The sequence below is a fragment of the Pyrgilauda ruficollis genome, unplaced genomic scaffold, assembly GCF_017590135.1.
Source record: "Pyrgilauda ruficollis isolate IOZ18807 unplaced genomic scaffold, ASM1759013v1 scaffold6, whole genome shotgun sequence".
In the NCBI taxonomy this organism is placed as follows: domain Eukaryota; kingdom Metazoa; phylum Chordata; class Aves; order Passeriformes; family Passeridae; genus Pyrgilauda; species Pyrgilauda ruficollis.
In genome coordinates, this window is record NW_024527710.1 from 7,452,358 (window position 1) to 7,468,336 (window position 15,979).

Sequence of the window (15,979 nt, forward strand, 5' to 3'; positions counted from 1 at the left end):
AAAGAACTGCAACTATTTCTCTTTTTCAAACTCCTGGTAATTTTCTCTGTATGTTGCAAAAGTCCTCAGGGAATGGGAAAATAAGAAATAAATCTATTGCCCTTTACACCTTTATGCTGACTGTGTCTCATTCTAGGTATGTCTCCTGTGAGCTTGTGAGTGCTGACAACCTCTCCTCTCACTGCTCTTAATATCAGCAGAGTGGTTGCATATTAAGCCAGAAAGCGATCTAATCAACATTTCTTGCCCATTGCTCACATCCATCTAAAAGTGCTCTGCTTTATCCAGCTGCTATGAATCATTCTTAAATTAGCTGGGATGGAGACAGTTAGCACATTGAGCTGTAAATATTCTCACCATTTCTGCTCCAGGTTTTGATTTTTACATTATGATATTTCTTCAGCTTCGGAAGTTTGTCTTCAAAGTTATTTCTCTGACTGATTTTGTGTCGCTTTAACTTCTTACCCTTAGCTTGGTAATTTCTGCTTTTTTCCCCTCTTTACTGGGCAGACTGATCTTTTTTTTTATCCTCTACTAGAGTACTCCTTCTTTTTGAATATCCACATGGAGGAGCCAAGAGCTTTCAAAACACACACTGAAATAAAAAATTACCTGTGGGCACCTTTTTTCATTAAACAAGTGTGCCAATTACTTTGCCAACATGTGAGTCCTAAACACAACCTTTTGATCCACAATTAATTTTTTTCCTTATCCATCAGGGAAACCATAATAGGATATTCTGTACCCAGTGGTTCTGCTGCTACAGGTAGCAGACATGACTTGCACACAAGTAGCTGATATTTGTGTATTCAGGGTGACAGCTGAAGCAAATATCAACATTTCATTTTAAATAGAGTACAAGCTATTTAGTACAAATCACAAAACAGAGCTACCAGGTATCCATCCTACACAAGTTTATGGGGCCCCACAATATATTTTTAGATTCTGCAAAGTCTTAAATCTTCTTTTTAATATATGAATATATGTATATATGTACATGGCAGTACTTTAAAACTAGTGTTGGAATTTTGGAGTGTATGCCATTACGAACCCTATTTGTTTATGCCCTCAAACCAGTAGTGCAATTGTGGCACAGAACCATGTGTGTGCAGTCACTTTCAAAGTCCATGCACATACCTGTGTGTTCCCTCTTTGGAAACCACAATAAGCTCCCAAGTAAAAAATTATAATGTTCCCCAAGGTAGTAGATCAAAAGAAATCTTGGGAAAATGGCTTTGGGAAATGTTGGTTCACCCTTAATCTGAATGCTGAGTTTTGAGTTGAGGGTCAAAAGTATTTCACCCGTGTTATCAGGCAGAATTGCTGAAGAGATGACAAAGATGCAGATAGAGGAGGAACTGAAGAGTAAGAAGGGAGAGAGAGGAGAAGAAAACGATAAAGGAAATTAAGAACAGAAAAATAAGAATGCAGAGATGTTCTGAAGATGTTTTTCATTTCATTCAAATGAAATGTTTTTCATTTCTGAAGATGTTTTTCTTCTGTCCTGAAAGTGAGCTATTAAAATCTATTTTTTGATTTGTGCAAAAGCCATACTTTTCCTTAGACTTCACAATTTATTGAATGTTCAGCTGCAGATAAAAAAGTGCAATAGAAACCTACTTTTTTCACCCCAGTCAACAGAGTAAAACATGAAAATGGCCATCTGTGGAATGAAAGTGACATCCACGCCATTCTGCTTTTTCTGAGGACATGCTATTAGCCCCCTTCAGGTATTTCTGAGAGCACTGGGAAGGCACCCATTCTCCATCTCATCCTTTGCTGTGACAAGGGAGCTGTACAGGGGATGGAATCTGGCATTGGGCCACGTTGCTAACTTTTCTTTTACCTTTGCCATTCATAGCCTTTTACATTTCTACTTTGTGTGTGCTGCTGCCTTCCACAGCGTGGAGACACGGGGAGGGAACATCTAGCCCTTTGCAATTGGACTTTTCAATCACTTGCAAGCTACTAATAAGCAGAAGGTATAATGTAGACATCAAGCTGTCTTGACTGGCTGGTGAAGAATCAAAGCGATGTAGGTACAATCCTGTAATTGGCAAGACTGAACATAATAACTGTTCTCCGTACTTTTAATTTAATTGGAATTTCCTTGCCTGCTGCAATAGATGAGGAGTGACAAAGCAAAGAAGTAAAATAAAAGGTTATAAATCCATTTTCACACTAGCCTAAGTGGCGTTGGTGATATTATTTTTCTGATTGCAGCTATTATAAAAGCTTCAAAGTTCAGCTCCAGGATTTGTTTTGAATATTTACTGAAAGACCAGGGCTTTTCACAGACCTGTGGCAAATGCTCTTCTGTTTAAAAAGCTGCTGTTCTTCAACCTTTGCTCAGGAATGCTGTCTGTGAAGACTGCTCGCACAGCCTTGGCAGCCCGCTCCTGCTCCCACAGTACATGAAGGAGGAGAGTTTGGGATTCTCACCCCAAAGCTCCACTAAAATTGGATTGCTGAAAGCACTGACAAGCTGTTGTTCATGTGTGGTCCAAAAATTGCATATTTGGTTAAAAAGGAATAGCTACAAAATATAAAGAAACAAAAGCCTGCAGCTACTGTGCACAGCATTTCAAAGCTGTGCACACTAGCTGCAAAGGAACTTAAAAGCTGCATTCTTGCAACTGTCACAAACTGTTGGCTGCTCCTGACAATCTCATTGATTTAAAAGGGATACAAAGCTGATTAGTACCTTACAAGTTCAGGCATATTGCCTTTTAATTTTGTCATCCAGGAGTTGTTTTTTCTTCTGAAAACAGTAAATTACATAAGCATGATACAGACCCATTCCATATGGACAACTCAACTGCAGAAAGTCTATTTGCATATACTCAATGGGGCGTCTCTATCAGACTTTAAATGGCAGTCCTGTTGCCAGAGATGTGCCAAATACCTGAATTTCTGATTTTGTTTTCAATAATCCTCTCTTCTCATTAAAATCACCATTACACTTTATATCTTATATAATTACAAAAAGAATTTGCATGATTGCCCAATAACAAATCAATTATTTACTGATCTAAAAGTTTATAAAAAGAAACGTCATGACAGTTTTGAAACATTTGTATCAATAAATCATATGGAAACCTGATCCTTAGTATTCTCAAAAGCATTCAAATATTACTTTTTTTATTGTAAGTTTTGGCAAAGATTGTTGTCAATTGCTGGTGTTTTAGCACTGCATTACATGATGATTGGCTTGTTTAGATGTACATGCCCTCCATGTAGCTGACAAGGCCAAAGAAATCTTTGGTTTGAGGGTGATGGTGCTTTCTAGTTAGACAAACTGGCTTTGTCATGATTTTCACCCCTGCCACTTCATTCAAAGTCTCTCTGTCTTATGGAGTCACACAACAAGGCACTGACAGACACTCACTTGTTTCAAGCAGAGCTTTATAATTTACTGATGTGAGAGGTTATTTAAATGCCAAGAGTAAGAACTTTAGCCTTATGTCTTTAAATGACAGCATTTAATTATGAGGTATCCTGTGTGTAGCACTATATCATGCTATTTTCCTTCCCTTTTGCCAGACTGGTTCATGTATAATGTGGTTAGCTCCATAACTATGAATACTGAGGTCACAGAAACCATACAAATGCGGTTAATGCAAAACTCAGCTTCTTAAAGAGAAACATTAGCAGTTTGGGACATTAAATATAGAAATAAACTATTGCTCTAATGCAGAAAATGATAATTTAACCTCCTGCTTTAAACTTCCATGCTGGCACCAAGCCATTTAAACACATAGCTTTCTTGGTGGCTCTCCCTCCAGAGCGGTGGTGGCTGTGCTGGGGAGGGCAAATGCACCTCCAGCCCCACATCTCCTTCCTGTCTGTGCAGGACTCTGAATGGCTTTTCCATGGCAGCTTCTGGCTTAAAACACAGCATATCAGGTTCAAATCAGAGCATTGGCTCATTGAGAAAAAGAGATATATGAAAGTGAGGTAGGACTTCAGCCTTAAATCCTAGGAAGACCTCTGTCCAAATAGACAGATGGCCCTCAAGTATCCTTCATGTATTTTTTTTTTGTTTTCCCTCTCTATATCCATATGCATGCAGTATATATTTTCATTTTTCATTAATAACCTTATTTCACATGTATTGTTGCTCCTTTTTGTGCTCCTTTTTGAAAACCACCAAGATTCTTGTACCAAAAGCAGAGTGTGAAACTAGTTCCTATATGCTAATAGTGTATTTATCCAGCCACCCCATCTCTGCTTTCAGCTTGTCTATTCTTATTCTGGCTGAGCAGAGGCTGCCTATCAATTCAGATAGCTCTTCTCTTCTACTTAACAATTAACCACTTCTCCATTTTTCACCAATTTCTTTCCAAAACTAAGCATCATACCAGTTCTTGAGTGCAGCTGCCCTCCTCTCTCCTCCATTCCCTGCACTGTCTTTCCTTTCCTTCAGTTCAGTTCTCAGGCTGTTGCTTTAGACCCACTCATGTACCACTTCATTTTTCACATATACCTGTCCCAAAGCTCTTCATGTTTCTCTCCTTTCCAGCACAGCACTTCACAGTCCATTACTTCATTCTCCAGAATTATTTGGTATAGCTCCCAATTTGCTTTCTCCATTGAGTTATTTGATCTTTATCCTTAGCCAGACAAATAATGCAAAATAATCAGTACTCCAGCCAGGGATTTAGTACCCAGCTTTCCTAAACTAATCAATTCATGGATTCCCTTACTGGAATTCATTGGTTTTACTCTTGGACTATGCCCCACCCGGTTACTGAACTTGTCTACCTGATGACCATTTATTTAGAAGCACAAAAGACATTTTAGGCAAATGTAATTTAAATGTGGATTAAAAAAAAAAAAAAAAAAAAAAAGAAAGTATATGCCAAGCACTTTAAAGGGCACAGCTTTAATTCTTAGATTAGCAAGATGGTCAGAGTGAGCTTTTGCAGTGTCTTTTTAAAGCTGCATCTTAAAAGAGAAGTCTGCAGGGTTTTTTTCTTTTTCTTACTGAGCTGAGAAAATCTATTTAGTCTAATCTCTGAAAAATGGATTTCAGATGATTTGCATCATGCCAACCATTTTGTTATGATAGAAATAATACAGTTTTAAAACATGAGCAGTGTAGTATTATATAGCAATAAAAGTGGTGGTATAAAAATACGATCAATTATGATTTATTCTTCTAATCCTTAAGTATTATAATTGGCAGGGGTTTTGCCATTGAGATTGTAGGTTTAGTTTTTGCTTTTTTTATTACATGAAATTTTATTGTGAAACTGCTTGTAGTGTGCGGGGCTATTATCAACAAAGCAGCAAGGTGCTATTCTGTAAATACTTAATAAAAATTCAATTTCTCACAATATTTGCAGATGTAGATGAGTGCAGCAATGAAGGAAGTGTTGCCTGTGGAGATCATGCAAAATGTGAAAACGTGGATGGAGGGTTTAACTGCTCCTGTAAGGAAGGTTATCAACCATCCACAGGAAAATTGCAGTTTAAGCCAAATGATGGCACTTCCTGCCAAGGTACATGATATTATAAAGGTTTATGTGTTATTATAGAGATACATCTTCTGAGAAACCCACCAGTGCCTATTTATCTTCAGTTAGATTAATCAGCAAGACATGAAAAAGAGGCAAGGCTGTGGCATCTATAATTCCTGAGAATAGAAAAATTTTGTAAATGTATTTTTGCTAAACAGTGTGATGAGATCCATCTAAAATAATGGTTGCCTCCTCATAGTTGTCAGATCTGTACTGCTCTCTGTAAATTTGGGCTCTCTCTGCTCCATCTGTGAAAGTCCCATAAAAGGGACCAAATCCTCTACCTGAATAAAGCAGCTCATTCCAACCCAATGCCATAATTTTGGCGAAGATAAAGTCTCTGTAATTGCAGTTGGAGAATGGAATGCTGTGGTTTATGAGCATAAATTCATAATGCTGGTGGTTTGGGGAATGACCTAGACAAGAGCTTTTGCAATTAGTATGTATTGAATATTGATTGAACTGCAATGTATAATTAGTTTCCCTTTTTATTTTTACAGAAAACCCAAAGGCCAAGTGTGAGTTATTCAAAGACTGTATAGCTGAACATATTAATAGAACTTTAGCCAGAGTAAGTAGCACTGGTTTGTAGATTAATTTTCAAATCTTTTAATTGTTTCTGTTTGAAACTGCTATTTCAATTATAATAGTTCTTAAACAGTTTTTAACAAAGGCTTGAAGCATACAATTGAACTTAAGGATGTTGACAGAAGGCTTTTTAATAATTTCAAGTTATTTGAACTGGATTGTATGTTCTACTCATGATAATAACTTGCTGGGAATCTGCATGTTCTCTTTCCAGCAAAGTGAATCAGGATGCATGAAAAATTCAGAAGTGTGGTAATAACTCAGCTGTTTCTGTAATTTCTGGAGTTACACACTGCTGCATTTACTGATGTGCAATTATTTGCTTGTTCAGAAGGAAGGCAAGATAGCTTACTAAAGTAATGTCAACAAGTGACTAAATAGAAAAGGGAGCCATAGCATCTTGGTATGATGATTTATTTACTCCTCAAAGGCCAGTGTGTAAAGTGATACAGGATTTCTAGAAACAAATATTTGTGGCCAGAGTATTTTTCACCAGAAAATATTTTTTTGCCCAGAAACAGAGATTCCAGAAGCCAATTAAAATTATATTAATGAATGCACTAGCGATTATTCTTCAGCTACAGTATTGTTTAATTTAAAAGGATACATATAGCATAAGCATAAATAAAATCAATTGTATATGTTTCCATTTGATGTTAAGCAATTTGATTCAGTTACTGGATTCAAAAATATATTAATTTAAAGAATTTTATTAACCTAGTTTTACATATAGGTAGTGTTAGCATACTTTTTATGTTACCTGCAATGTATCATATCAGATAAAATACCTGCTTATCACAGTTAGGTACAAAGGCATGATAAATGTTACAGCGGAATCTTAGAGTGAGATTTTTTAAAATATATACTCAAACTGAAAATTATTTCATGTAAATAAATGTCAGATTTTTAGCCAGTTTTCTAGTTCTCAAGGAAAATCAAGCCCCATAAAAGCTGTTCAACAGCAGAGTAGAGATCATACCAAATCAGATGTTGAGTGTTTTATTAATTAAATTCCAGTATTGTGAAGTAAGAATTCTTCTCTTATTCAGCCATGAGACTGAAATGTGGAAGGTTAATCTTCATCTCACACTCTCCTGCCTATATTTTAAACTAGCTGTTTTATATAAGTGCATTTAGCAGTTTATAAGCTGAAGCACTGAAGGAGAAACAGACAGTACAGTTCACTCAACTACATGCTTTATAATTTGCATTTGACAAAAAACAACTAAAAAAAATACAAATACTTCTCATATGCTCCCACCTCTTCAGTTAAATTTTAAAAGAAAAGTCAATAGATTAATACAGAAAAACCATTTCATTGATATTTAACTATTTTTGCAGAACATTTACTAGTTCACTTCAGATCATCTTAGCTGCTGTAGGGAAAAAAATGTGTAATGATAGCACACCATTTTTTTAATCATGGTTGCTTGTGAAGGTTATACTAGACATGTGTAATTTCAATAATTTATAGTCAACCTGTTGATTGGGTAGGGTTTATGCACAAGTGCCTTATAAACCAGTATGTTAATTAACAGAAATCAGTCTATTGGGTTCATTTTCACATGCAGAAATATGGCTTTAATGGTTTCATTAAGATATGAATTCTGGCATTTTTCAGATTAGTCATTTAAAAACACCTCTGGAGAAGCTGCAAGAAATTAATAAAAATACTTTGGGACCACTGTTGCCTGTAGAAGTGATTTCATATGTTGAAGCACTGTCCTATTCATCGTGGAACACCATGAGTGACTCTGACAATGAAGCCCTCCACAACACCACCATTAACGTGAGTGGATCAAGCCTTGGAGTTGTGGGGTTTGTCCTTAATCCAAAGATAGCGTGTGACTCTTCTCAAACACATGCTTTTACTTACAGGTTTTGGTCAACACTGTGAACAATTTTTTACAAAAAGACAAAATTACAGTCTGGGAAGCTCTGCCTGTGGATAACCAAAGGCGGAGCCTGACTAAGCTGCTGCACACTGCAGAGCAGGCGACACTTCTCATGTCACAGAGCTTCAAAAAGACAGCCCAGCTGGATGCTAATGCAAGTGACATAGGTAAGATAAAGAAAATTATTCTAAGGTATACTTTAGATGTGGATTAAACTGAGGAGTTTTTCAGCACAATTATGAAGATTAGAAGTGGTGTTATGTGAAAGACACAGGTGTTAATTTGTTTGATTTTTGTAACTAACACCTGACTTTCAGTGGAGGTATCATAATTTTCAAAGACTAAACCTTTGAGTCCAGAGCAAAAAAATAAATTGAGAGTCTGTAGGTACTCATTTTCATATTCTCTTTAAATCTCTCATTATGGCCATACTCACATGGTCTAGATTCATTTTATAAGCACAAAATTATCCTATACATCTTATCTGTATAAAAAACACCAGTGGAACAAAATTTGGACTTGCTTTCTACAGATTTTTTTTACTCTTTTTGGTTCAGTGTAGTTCTTATAAATGAACTTGTAATAAGGACTGTACCTAGTGAGTTTAATCTTGAGTGGCTTTATCTCAAGAAGAATTTCTCATTTTAAGAGGAATACCCCAGGAGGAGAATTGGTTAGTCCCAACTACACCATGTTGTTCACCTACCTTCTCCCTGTGTGCTGGTGTCTTCCCACCAATACCTGCTGATTTTGCTGTGGTAACAATAGTTTTACCATTCCTTCTACTGAGAGCAGAGTAAGGCTGACAACAGCCACTTTTGGAAATCCTGATAAAGCATGGCTGATTCCTTTGTCAATGGCCACTCTTTCATCTTTATTTTTCTGAATGTCCCCAAACTGTATGCGATCTGATTTCTTATTTTAGATTTAATACAGCTCTTCAGTGTCTCTCACCAGCTTGCTGTTTTATATGATGACTTGATGAGTAAGATTCCTGCTGTGCTCTCAAGGCAGGTCAAACCACCTGTCCTTCCCTCACCTTTCCAAAAATAAATTAGAGTGATGAAAAAGAAGGGAGGGATTTGTTCCTCGAATAGACTCTGTGGAATCAGGCTCATTGCAGAGCACATCTGGGTCTGCAGCAGGTGCAGAGCAGTACCAGGGGCTGGCTGTAAAGTCCCCGTGCCCCCTCCCCACACCTCCCTTGCTTGAAAGCAGAGGCTCTGTGGCCACCGAGCTGAGGCCGTGAATGTCAGGAAGAGAGAATTCGGGTGCAGCCTCCAGTGGAACTGTAGGTATCGGTCACCAAGGTGACAGAAAAAGCTGATAAATAGAATGGAGAGGAATTCCTGTGTTGAAAGGTTGATGGTTAGATTCTTTGGTTTTATTCTAAAATGGTAAACTGAATTAGCTCATTTCCAAAATGGACCCAAACACTAAATTTTTTTGTTACTGTTTTTCAGCATTAATAAATTTTTCACAGGTCTCATATGTGCCAGACGTGACTATTTTAGGATAAGACCTACAACATCACCCTTCTCTCTCCACTGCTTTTTTTGGTGCAAGCTCTTGAACTATGAGCTTTTCAAAACTCCAGCCAAAGAAAACAATTTCTTATGCCCTTACAAACATTTTCTGACAGCTGGTCTGTTGAATAGCTCATATTATTTTTGTGTGCTGTGCTATAAGCAATGCAGATGGTCTAGCTTAGTGATATTCCTCCGTCAGTCAAGTTTTAGATTTGTTTTGTTTTATTTTGTTTCGCTTTGGTTTTTTTTGTTTTTTCAAAAAAAGCCCAATTGACTTCTTTTTTTTTTCACATCCTGGGTGATTGAAACTCAGCACTGTAATGAAGCAAGCAAAGAGCTCAATAGTCTCTAATGTAGTTTTTGTCCTAAGGGGTGATGCTTGTTTGTTTGCTTTTTGACAAGACACATCATTAGTTCATGGTGCAATGTGTATTTGCTAGCATGGATAGATAACTATAAAATATATACTTTTCAAAAGTTGGCTTTTATCAAATGTTATTATTCAGTGGAGAATTTTATGCTTTCCTTTTTATAATTGTGATTTGTAGCCCCTTTCAGAAATACATTTTTAATAAAGCAATAGCTCTTCCTAAAGTAACCTACATTGTTTTTTCCAGTACCTAATTTAAGGCAAGGTAAATAAGAGACTATATTTTTCATGGAAAGAGTAAAAAGTATGAGAGCAAAATGTATGCATGAAAACAAAAAAAAACATAGATGCTTAAACAAACATGTTATATTAATGACATTTTTCTTGAAATATTTTGCACAATGATAGAGTTTTAAAATTCACAGTAATTATGCAATCCAGTAGCACACTTACTAACCCAACTCTAAATTATGGCAGGCCATAATGGAGCCGTGATTTGTACAGTATTTTTCTTCTTTTACAGCACTCAAGGTTTTTGCTTTTGATTCACACCACATGAAACATATCCACCCTCATGTGTACACAGGGGGAGATTACATAAAGATCTCTCCTAAGAAGAGAATGGAACCTCATCCAAATGGTAAGAAACAAAGGTGGGAGAGTAGGTGGGTTAATAAACACCTTAGATAGATTTTACCCACTAGAAAACAGCCAAATGTGCAGTTTACCAAGGCTGAACTTCCCCACTGCTAACTACATAGAAGACAAGGTACTTTTAGCATCCTTTCTCCTTTATTGTCTCAAGACTGATATTTCTAACTTATCCAGTGGCACAGTGTGTCCAATGAGTTTTCACACTGGGCATTGGTACTACAGACCTGAGCTTTATCCTTTTCTCAGCCATAGATCTGCTGTATGACTTTGGACCAGCCCCTTCAACTCTCTGTGCTACTTCTCCTTCAAAATTAGGTGTATTTTTCTGTTCAGAGAGTACCTCACTGGGGCAAGAACATGTAATCTTTAGTGCCAAAACAGCAGGACCCAGATCTGGCTTATACCTCAGAGTGATACAGAAAGGGCTTACAACTACTGTTGTCACTATATAAATACATATCACTAAATATAAATACATGTGTTTAAACAGCTCTGGACTTATACCACATAGCGTAATAAACATGGTAAAGATTTTTAAATCTTCATCTTCCATCTAATCTGTATCTCGACTCATATCAGTACCTAAAAATGTGGTTTATTGTGGTACCAGGGAGAAAGTCTCTACATTTTTAAGATCAGCATTGCATCCCTAAAAATACTTTTTCTTTTTCCCATCCTGGGTCCAATATAATGGAAGTCAAAACAAGCCAGGTACTTCAGAAAAGTCCAGTATTTACTTCAGGTCAGAGGCATTTCAGTTTATAAGGGTTGACACCACATGTGTAACCAGTTGCAGAACAGCAGCAAGCATACATTATTCTAGGAAAAATCCATATGCTTATATCTAATTAGTATTGCCAGTGCAAACACATATTTTTATTTCTAATGCCAGCTACATTGTTTTAAATAAAGCTATATTTCATTGTCTCTAAAACATTTTTATAAGTATTCCACAAAGACTCCATCTGTTTTGCATATTTTATGCAATAGCAGCAATAATGTCTATTGTTTATTGTTTCCTTAATGCCTTCAATTTTGTTCTTCCATAAAAACCCACAAACCCCTAACCATGGTCTGTTTGATTGATAGGCACTGTAGCAGTTGTCTTTCTGCGGTACAGCAACATCGGTTCTCTGCTTTCCTTGCCTAAAAACCTCTCCTCCAAAGACCACTCTGAGCAGAGACAGACAGTAAGCTCAGCAGTTATAGCTGTTGCAATTAGCTCAAATCCACCCACACTCTATGAGCTCGAGAAAATAACATTTACCTTAAAGTATGCCAAGGTAAGGGGGTTTTTGTATTATCAGCTTCAAGTAAAACAAAACATTAGCTAATCATTTTATGTGATGTAAGCATACCTGCAGCATATGATGAACTAAGACATAATTCTGTTGTTTGCTGATGTGAAGTTGCAATTTATTACTCTAACAAGATTAGTCTCAAATGTGACATCCTAAGTGCAATATACTAAATATGGTACAGAGGAAAATTGCTATGGGACTAAAGCAAGGGCAATAATGCCATCTTTGCTGGGTTGTAGTATGGATAAAATGTAGATGTCTGAACCAGAGACTATTGCAGGGTCTTGATTGTTCTGTATTTAGGTGAGTTTTCTTTCTGAAAGTTTATCAGACAGTTAAGCATGTATACTTTAAAAAAAAGGGAAGTAATGCTTCAAGGTTAATGCAAAAAAGGTAACCTGGAATTAGGGGATAATAGTAGAACCTATAGTTTTGGAGCTTTGTTATTTCTGAAACCTGAACTGATTTATTTAAAACTGAGAGGTTTACTTCCAGCAAATACAGATTTTTGCTGGATTGAATCATATGTGAAAAATCACCTTACATGGCATAAAGAATCATCAGAAATATAACAAGAAAGAAATTCCGTAGAGAGGTGAGCAGTGGAACAAGGTGCTAACCTTGGTTGCACAGCTTTTAAATTTGTTACTTCCCTTCTGAGTTAGAAATCACCTTTATATAAATTTGCATATATTTATAAAGCCTATATTACAGGGGAGACTTAGTCTTTGACTGGATTTAGTAAGCACTAACTGTACTAAATAATACTAATGGTCTTACTCATCACTGTTGTGTAGCAGGTGATATAGCAGGTGTGATATGACCCTGGCTTTATCCCAGATTGCTTTGTAAAATGCATGGAATAAGTCTCAGTTTTTGAACTGCTCATTTGGAATGGATAAGCAATGTGGCTGTAACCTTGGAGTCTACTCCATGTTCAGCAGGTGCAAGCATATATATAACAATGTTTTCAATAGGTAAAAATTCCAACATCTTTGCAGGTGCCAGCAGGGTTCAGTAATCTGATTAGACTACATGTTTGGTGGGGTTTTAGCTGTGTGAATAAATTGCTTCCATCCCAGCCACGTTTTAATTGCTTGGAATAGGCCTTGCAGAATGTGTTTTTTGTTTCCCAACCTTCCAGTGATAACAAGCACTTTTTAATGAATTGTGCGGTCTAGCGTAAGAAAGGTCTCTTGATGGGAAATATCCTGCCTTTTGCCATCAGCAGAACATCTTGTTTCTGTTCCAGACTGCAGATAAAGACATTAAATGTGCATTTTGGAACTACTCAGACACAATGAATGGCAACTGGGCTACAGAAGGCTGTGAGCTGACACATTCCAACTCCACTCATATCTCATGCAAATGTAATCATCTGACTCATTTTGCTGTTTTGATGTCCTCAGGTGGCTCCGTTGTAAGTGCTATTTTAGTTTAGTGTTTTATCTGATACTTTCTTCTCTTTTCATTCCTTATGTTTTTATTTTAGTGCAACCTGCATACTTTAGGTTGTCTCTCGGTTTTGTTCAGCAAACACACAATTTATTGTGTACAAAGCAAACAAAATTCCTCCCATATGTGTTTGAATTTCCTTATGTCCTTTCTGCAGTATTACAGAGCAGTGATGCAGCAAAGTATCTTGTTCCAAAAACACAGTCTGTTGTGCTTATTTTTGGAGCATTGCATTTCATTTTACATCTCACTTTAATACTGCTGTGGGATTTATCTGCCATTCATTGGTGGTCAGTAACCATATGGCCCTGAATTTCTGTCTCTCAAAACTTTGCCACCCATTTGTCTAACCTTGGCATCTAAAAATCTGCTTTAAATTCTCTCTGGAGAGTTTGCAGCAGCATAATCAATCTGAAGTTTATGACTATTAAACATGGACACTCACGACCAGCACAAAACTGGGAGAATGGCCATTCAATTTATGTCCTTCTTATATTAAGAAGCCCCATAGATTTCCAGGGTCTCAGTGGGAATCTGCAGGAGCTCAGGTCCTGCCTCAGGAGGCAGCTTTATAAGGTATCAGAACTGACAGCAAGCAGAATATTAGCATGAATATACTGTATTGAGACAGTTCTCTCACACTGTGAATTTCATGCTGATAGAGGCTGTTTCCTGGTTGCTAAATAGCATCCTAAGACTTCAGTTCAAATTTAAAACCTTTGCAGGTACCCATATAGTTATTTTGAAAAGAAAGGCTGGGAAGTGAAGAATCTCTCATCCTTTATTTAGTAAAAAAATACTTAGATGCATTTTATGGTCAGCTGAATGCTATCCTTTTGCTGATGTACAGCCATGTACTTCAGAGTTTCTTTGTTCAAATAGCAAACAGCAAAAGAAATTGTATTCTTATACAGAAAATATTCACGTCCGGTATTGAAGTATCTTGTGTTTCTCTGGAGAAAGTTCATGTTAAATATCTGGAATAGCATTTGCTTGAAGTGATTGTTATTTCAGAGTCTTGTTTTGATCATGTTGCAAATTCAGTAAGACAGTTATTCAGTTTTGCTTATCTAAGTCACTGCTGTGATAAGTCCTTTTATATTAGAAAATATTTGTGTCATATTAATAGATGTCCTACTGCCAGTGTATTTGTCATTCACTGAAATGATCTGATTTTGAAAATCTTATTAGGAGATACTGATGTTAATAAAAAGTTTTGTTAAGAAATATCAGAAAATGCAAGAGCAGGAATATATGCAGTTTATTACTAATTTCCCCTAGAATTGTATCTGTCTCACAAAAACCCAATACTTTTTAGATTATCCAAAGTGTACATTTCCAGTGAAACTCTACAAACAGTTTTGATTAATATTTTGTAGAAAAGAAGAAAAGAACTGTATTATAGAATGAGGTCTTTCTTGAGACATTACAAAGCTGTTCTTTTAAATACTATATTATAATTTTCCCCCAGGGTGTTACAAATTATAGCATTCTTACAAGAATCACTCAGCTAGGAATAATTATTTCGTTGATTTGCCTCTCCATGTGCATTTTCACCTTCTGGTTCTTCAGTGAAATTCAAAGCACTAGAACGACAATCCACAAAAACCTCTGCTGCAGCCTTTTCCTGGCAGAACTTATTTTTCTGATTGGAATTAATATGAACAATAATAAGGTGGGTAGCTTTCACTTGTGCCTTGATTTTGTATTGCAAAATAAATATACAGTATAAGATATTATCTTCCTTCTACTCCCCACACTTCCTACCTACAATAGTGACCCTGACTGGCCAGAACAGTAACAGGAAATACAAAATGGTCATTTAAAGAAGCAGGGCCTTCATCTGAGCTGGTGTGTATTGACTTTGCTCCATGGGTTTCATTTAAAATTTGTCACCTTTACTGAGACTGTGATCTCAATGTGTTTAGCATTTTCACTTCACTTAGGATGCTGTAGAAAGCCACTCTAGTGGCCCCCAGGTTGAGTTTTCTCTAAAATCAGGCCAGAGCTGCAATCCCAAGCTGACATCTGAGATATTGAGCTGTTAGCTGGAGGACCACATTGGAGGTCTTGACCTGTCCCTTTTGCTTGTCAGAAAGCTAGGGTGTTGATTTTTGCATCTCAGATTAGTTTTAAGAAATTAAATTATGCATAAATTATCAAAATACCCTTCTATAAGTAGCTGAATAGGATTTAAAATCACTTGAAAAAATATGAGCTGCTATCCCTGAGGTAGCACTCCAGTACTGATGGATTGAAAAATATCATTTTATAAACACTTTGTATAACAAAAGTTATTTCAGAAATAATTCCTTGTGGTGCCTAATTACAGTGTTATCAAAATAATAAAAATTAACTTTCTGTAAATCAAGCATATAGACTACTCAGCTATAACAATAAGATCAACCTAGCCAAACCATTTATACAGTTTTTTTGGGAAGACAAACCCTAATTTTGAAAGTTGAAGGTAGTCTCTTTATTTTAGGTAGTCTCTTTATTTTACCATTTGCTGCAGAAAACACTAATGAGCAAATGTACAAATGGGTGCAGGCCAAGTTCTTGTTAACCAGCATTACAGCTGGGCTGAATCCCCACTTTAAGGTCACTCAGTTGCTGTGCATGTGCTGTTATATTATAACATATATTGACAAAAGACTGTTAATAG

At 36.5% G+C, this 15,979-nt stretch overlaps 1 protein-coding gene across 3 annotated transcripts in view; it reads left to right on the top strand.

The window, feature by feature from the left end:
* ADGRL4 (adhesion G protein-coupled receptor L4) overlaps positions 1–15,979 on the top strand; it is a 73,416-nt gene that overhangs the window by 38,504 nt on the left and 18,933 nt on the right. For 2 of the 3 annotated variants that reach the window (XM_041483134.1, XM_041483135.1), the window contains 8 exons: positions 5,349–5,504; positions 6,023–6,093; positions 7,732–7,899; positions 7,989–8,172; positions 10,428–10,544; positions 11,648–11,841; positions 13,112–13,279; positions 14,786–14,989. In XM_041483134.1, coding sequence (XP_041339068.1) covers positions 5,349–5,504; positions 6,023–6,093; positions 7,732–7,899; positions 7,989–8,172; positions 10,428–10,544; positions 11,648–11,841; positions 13,112–13,279; positions 14,786–14,989 — 1,262 coding nt within the window. The remainder of the gene's footprint in view (positions 1–5,348; positions 5,505–6,022; positions 6,094–7,731; positions 7,900–7,988; positions 8,173–10,427; positions 10,545–11,647; positions 11,842–13,111; positions 13,280–14,785; positions 14,990–15,979) is intronic. The other variant, XM_041483136.1, reaches the window with a different exon arrangement.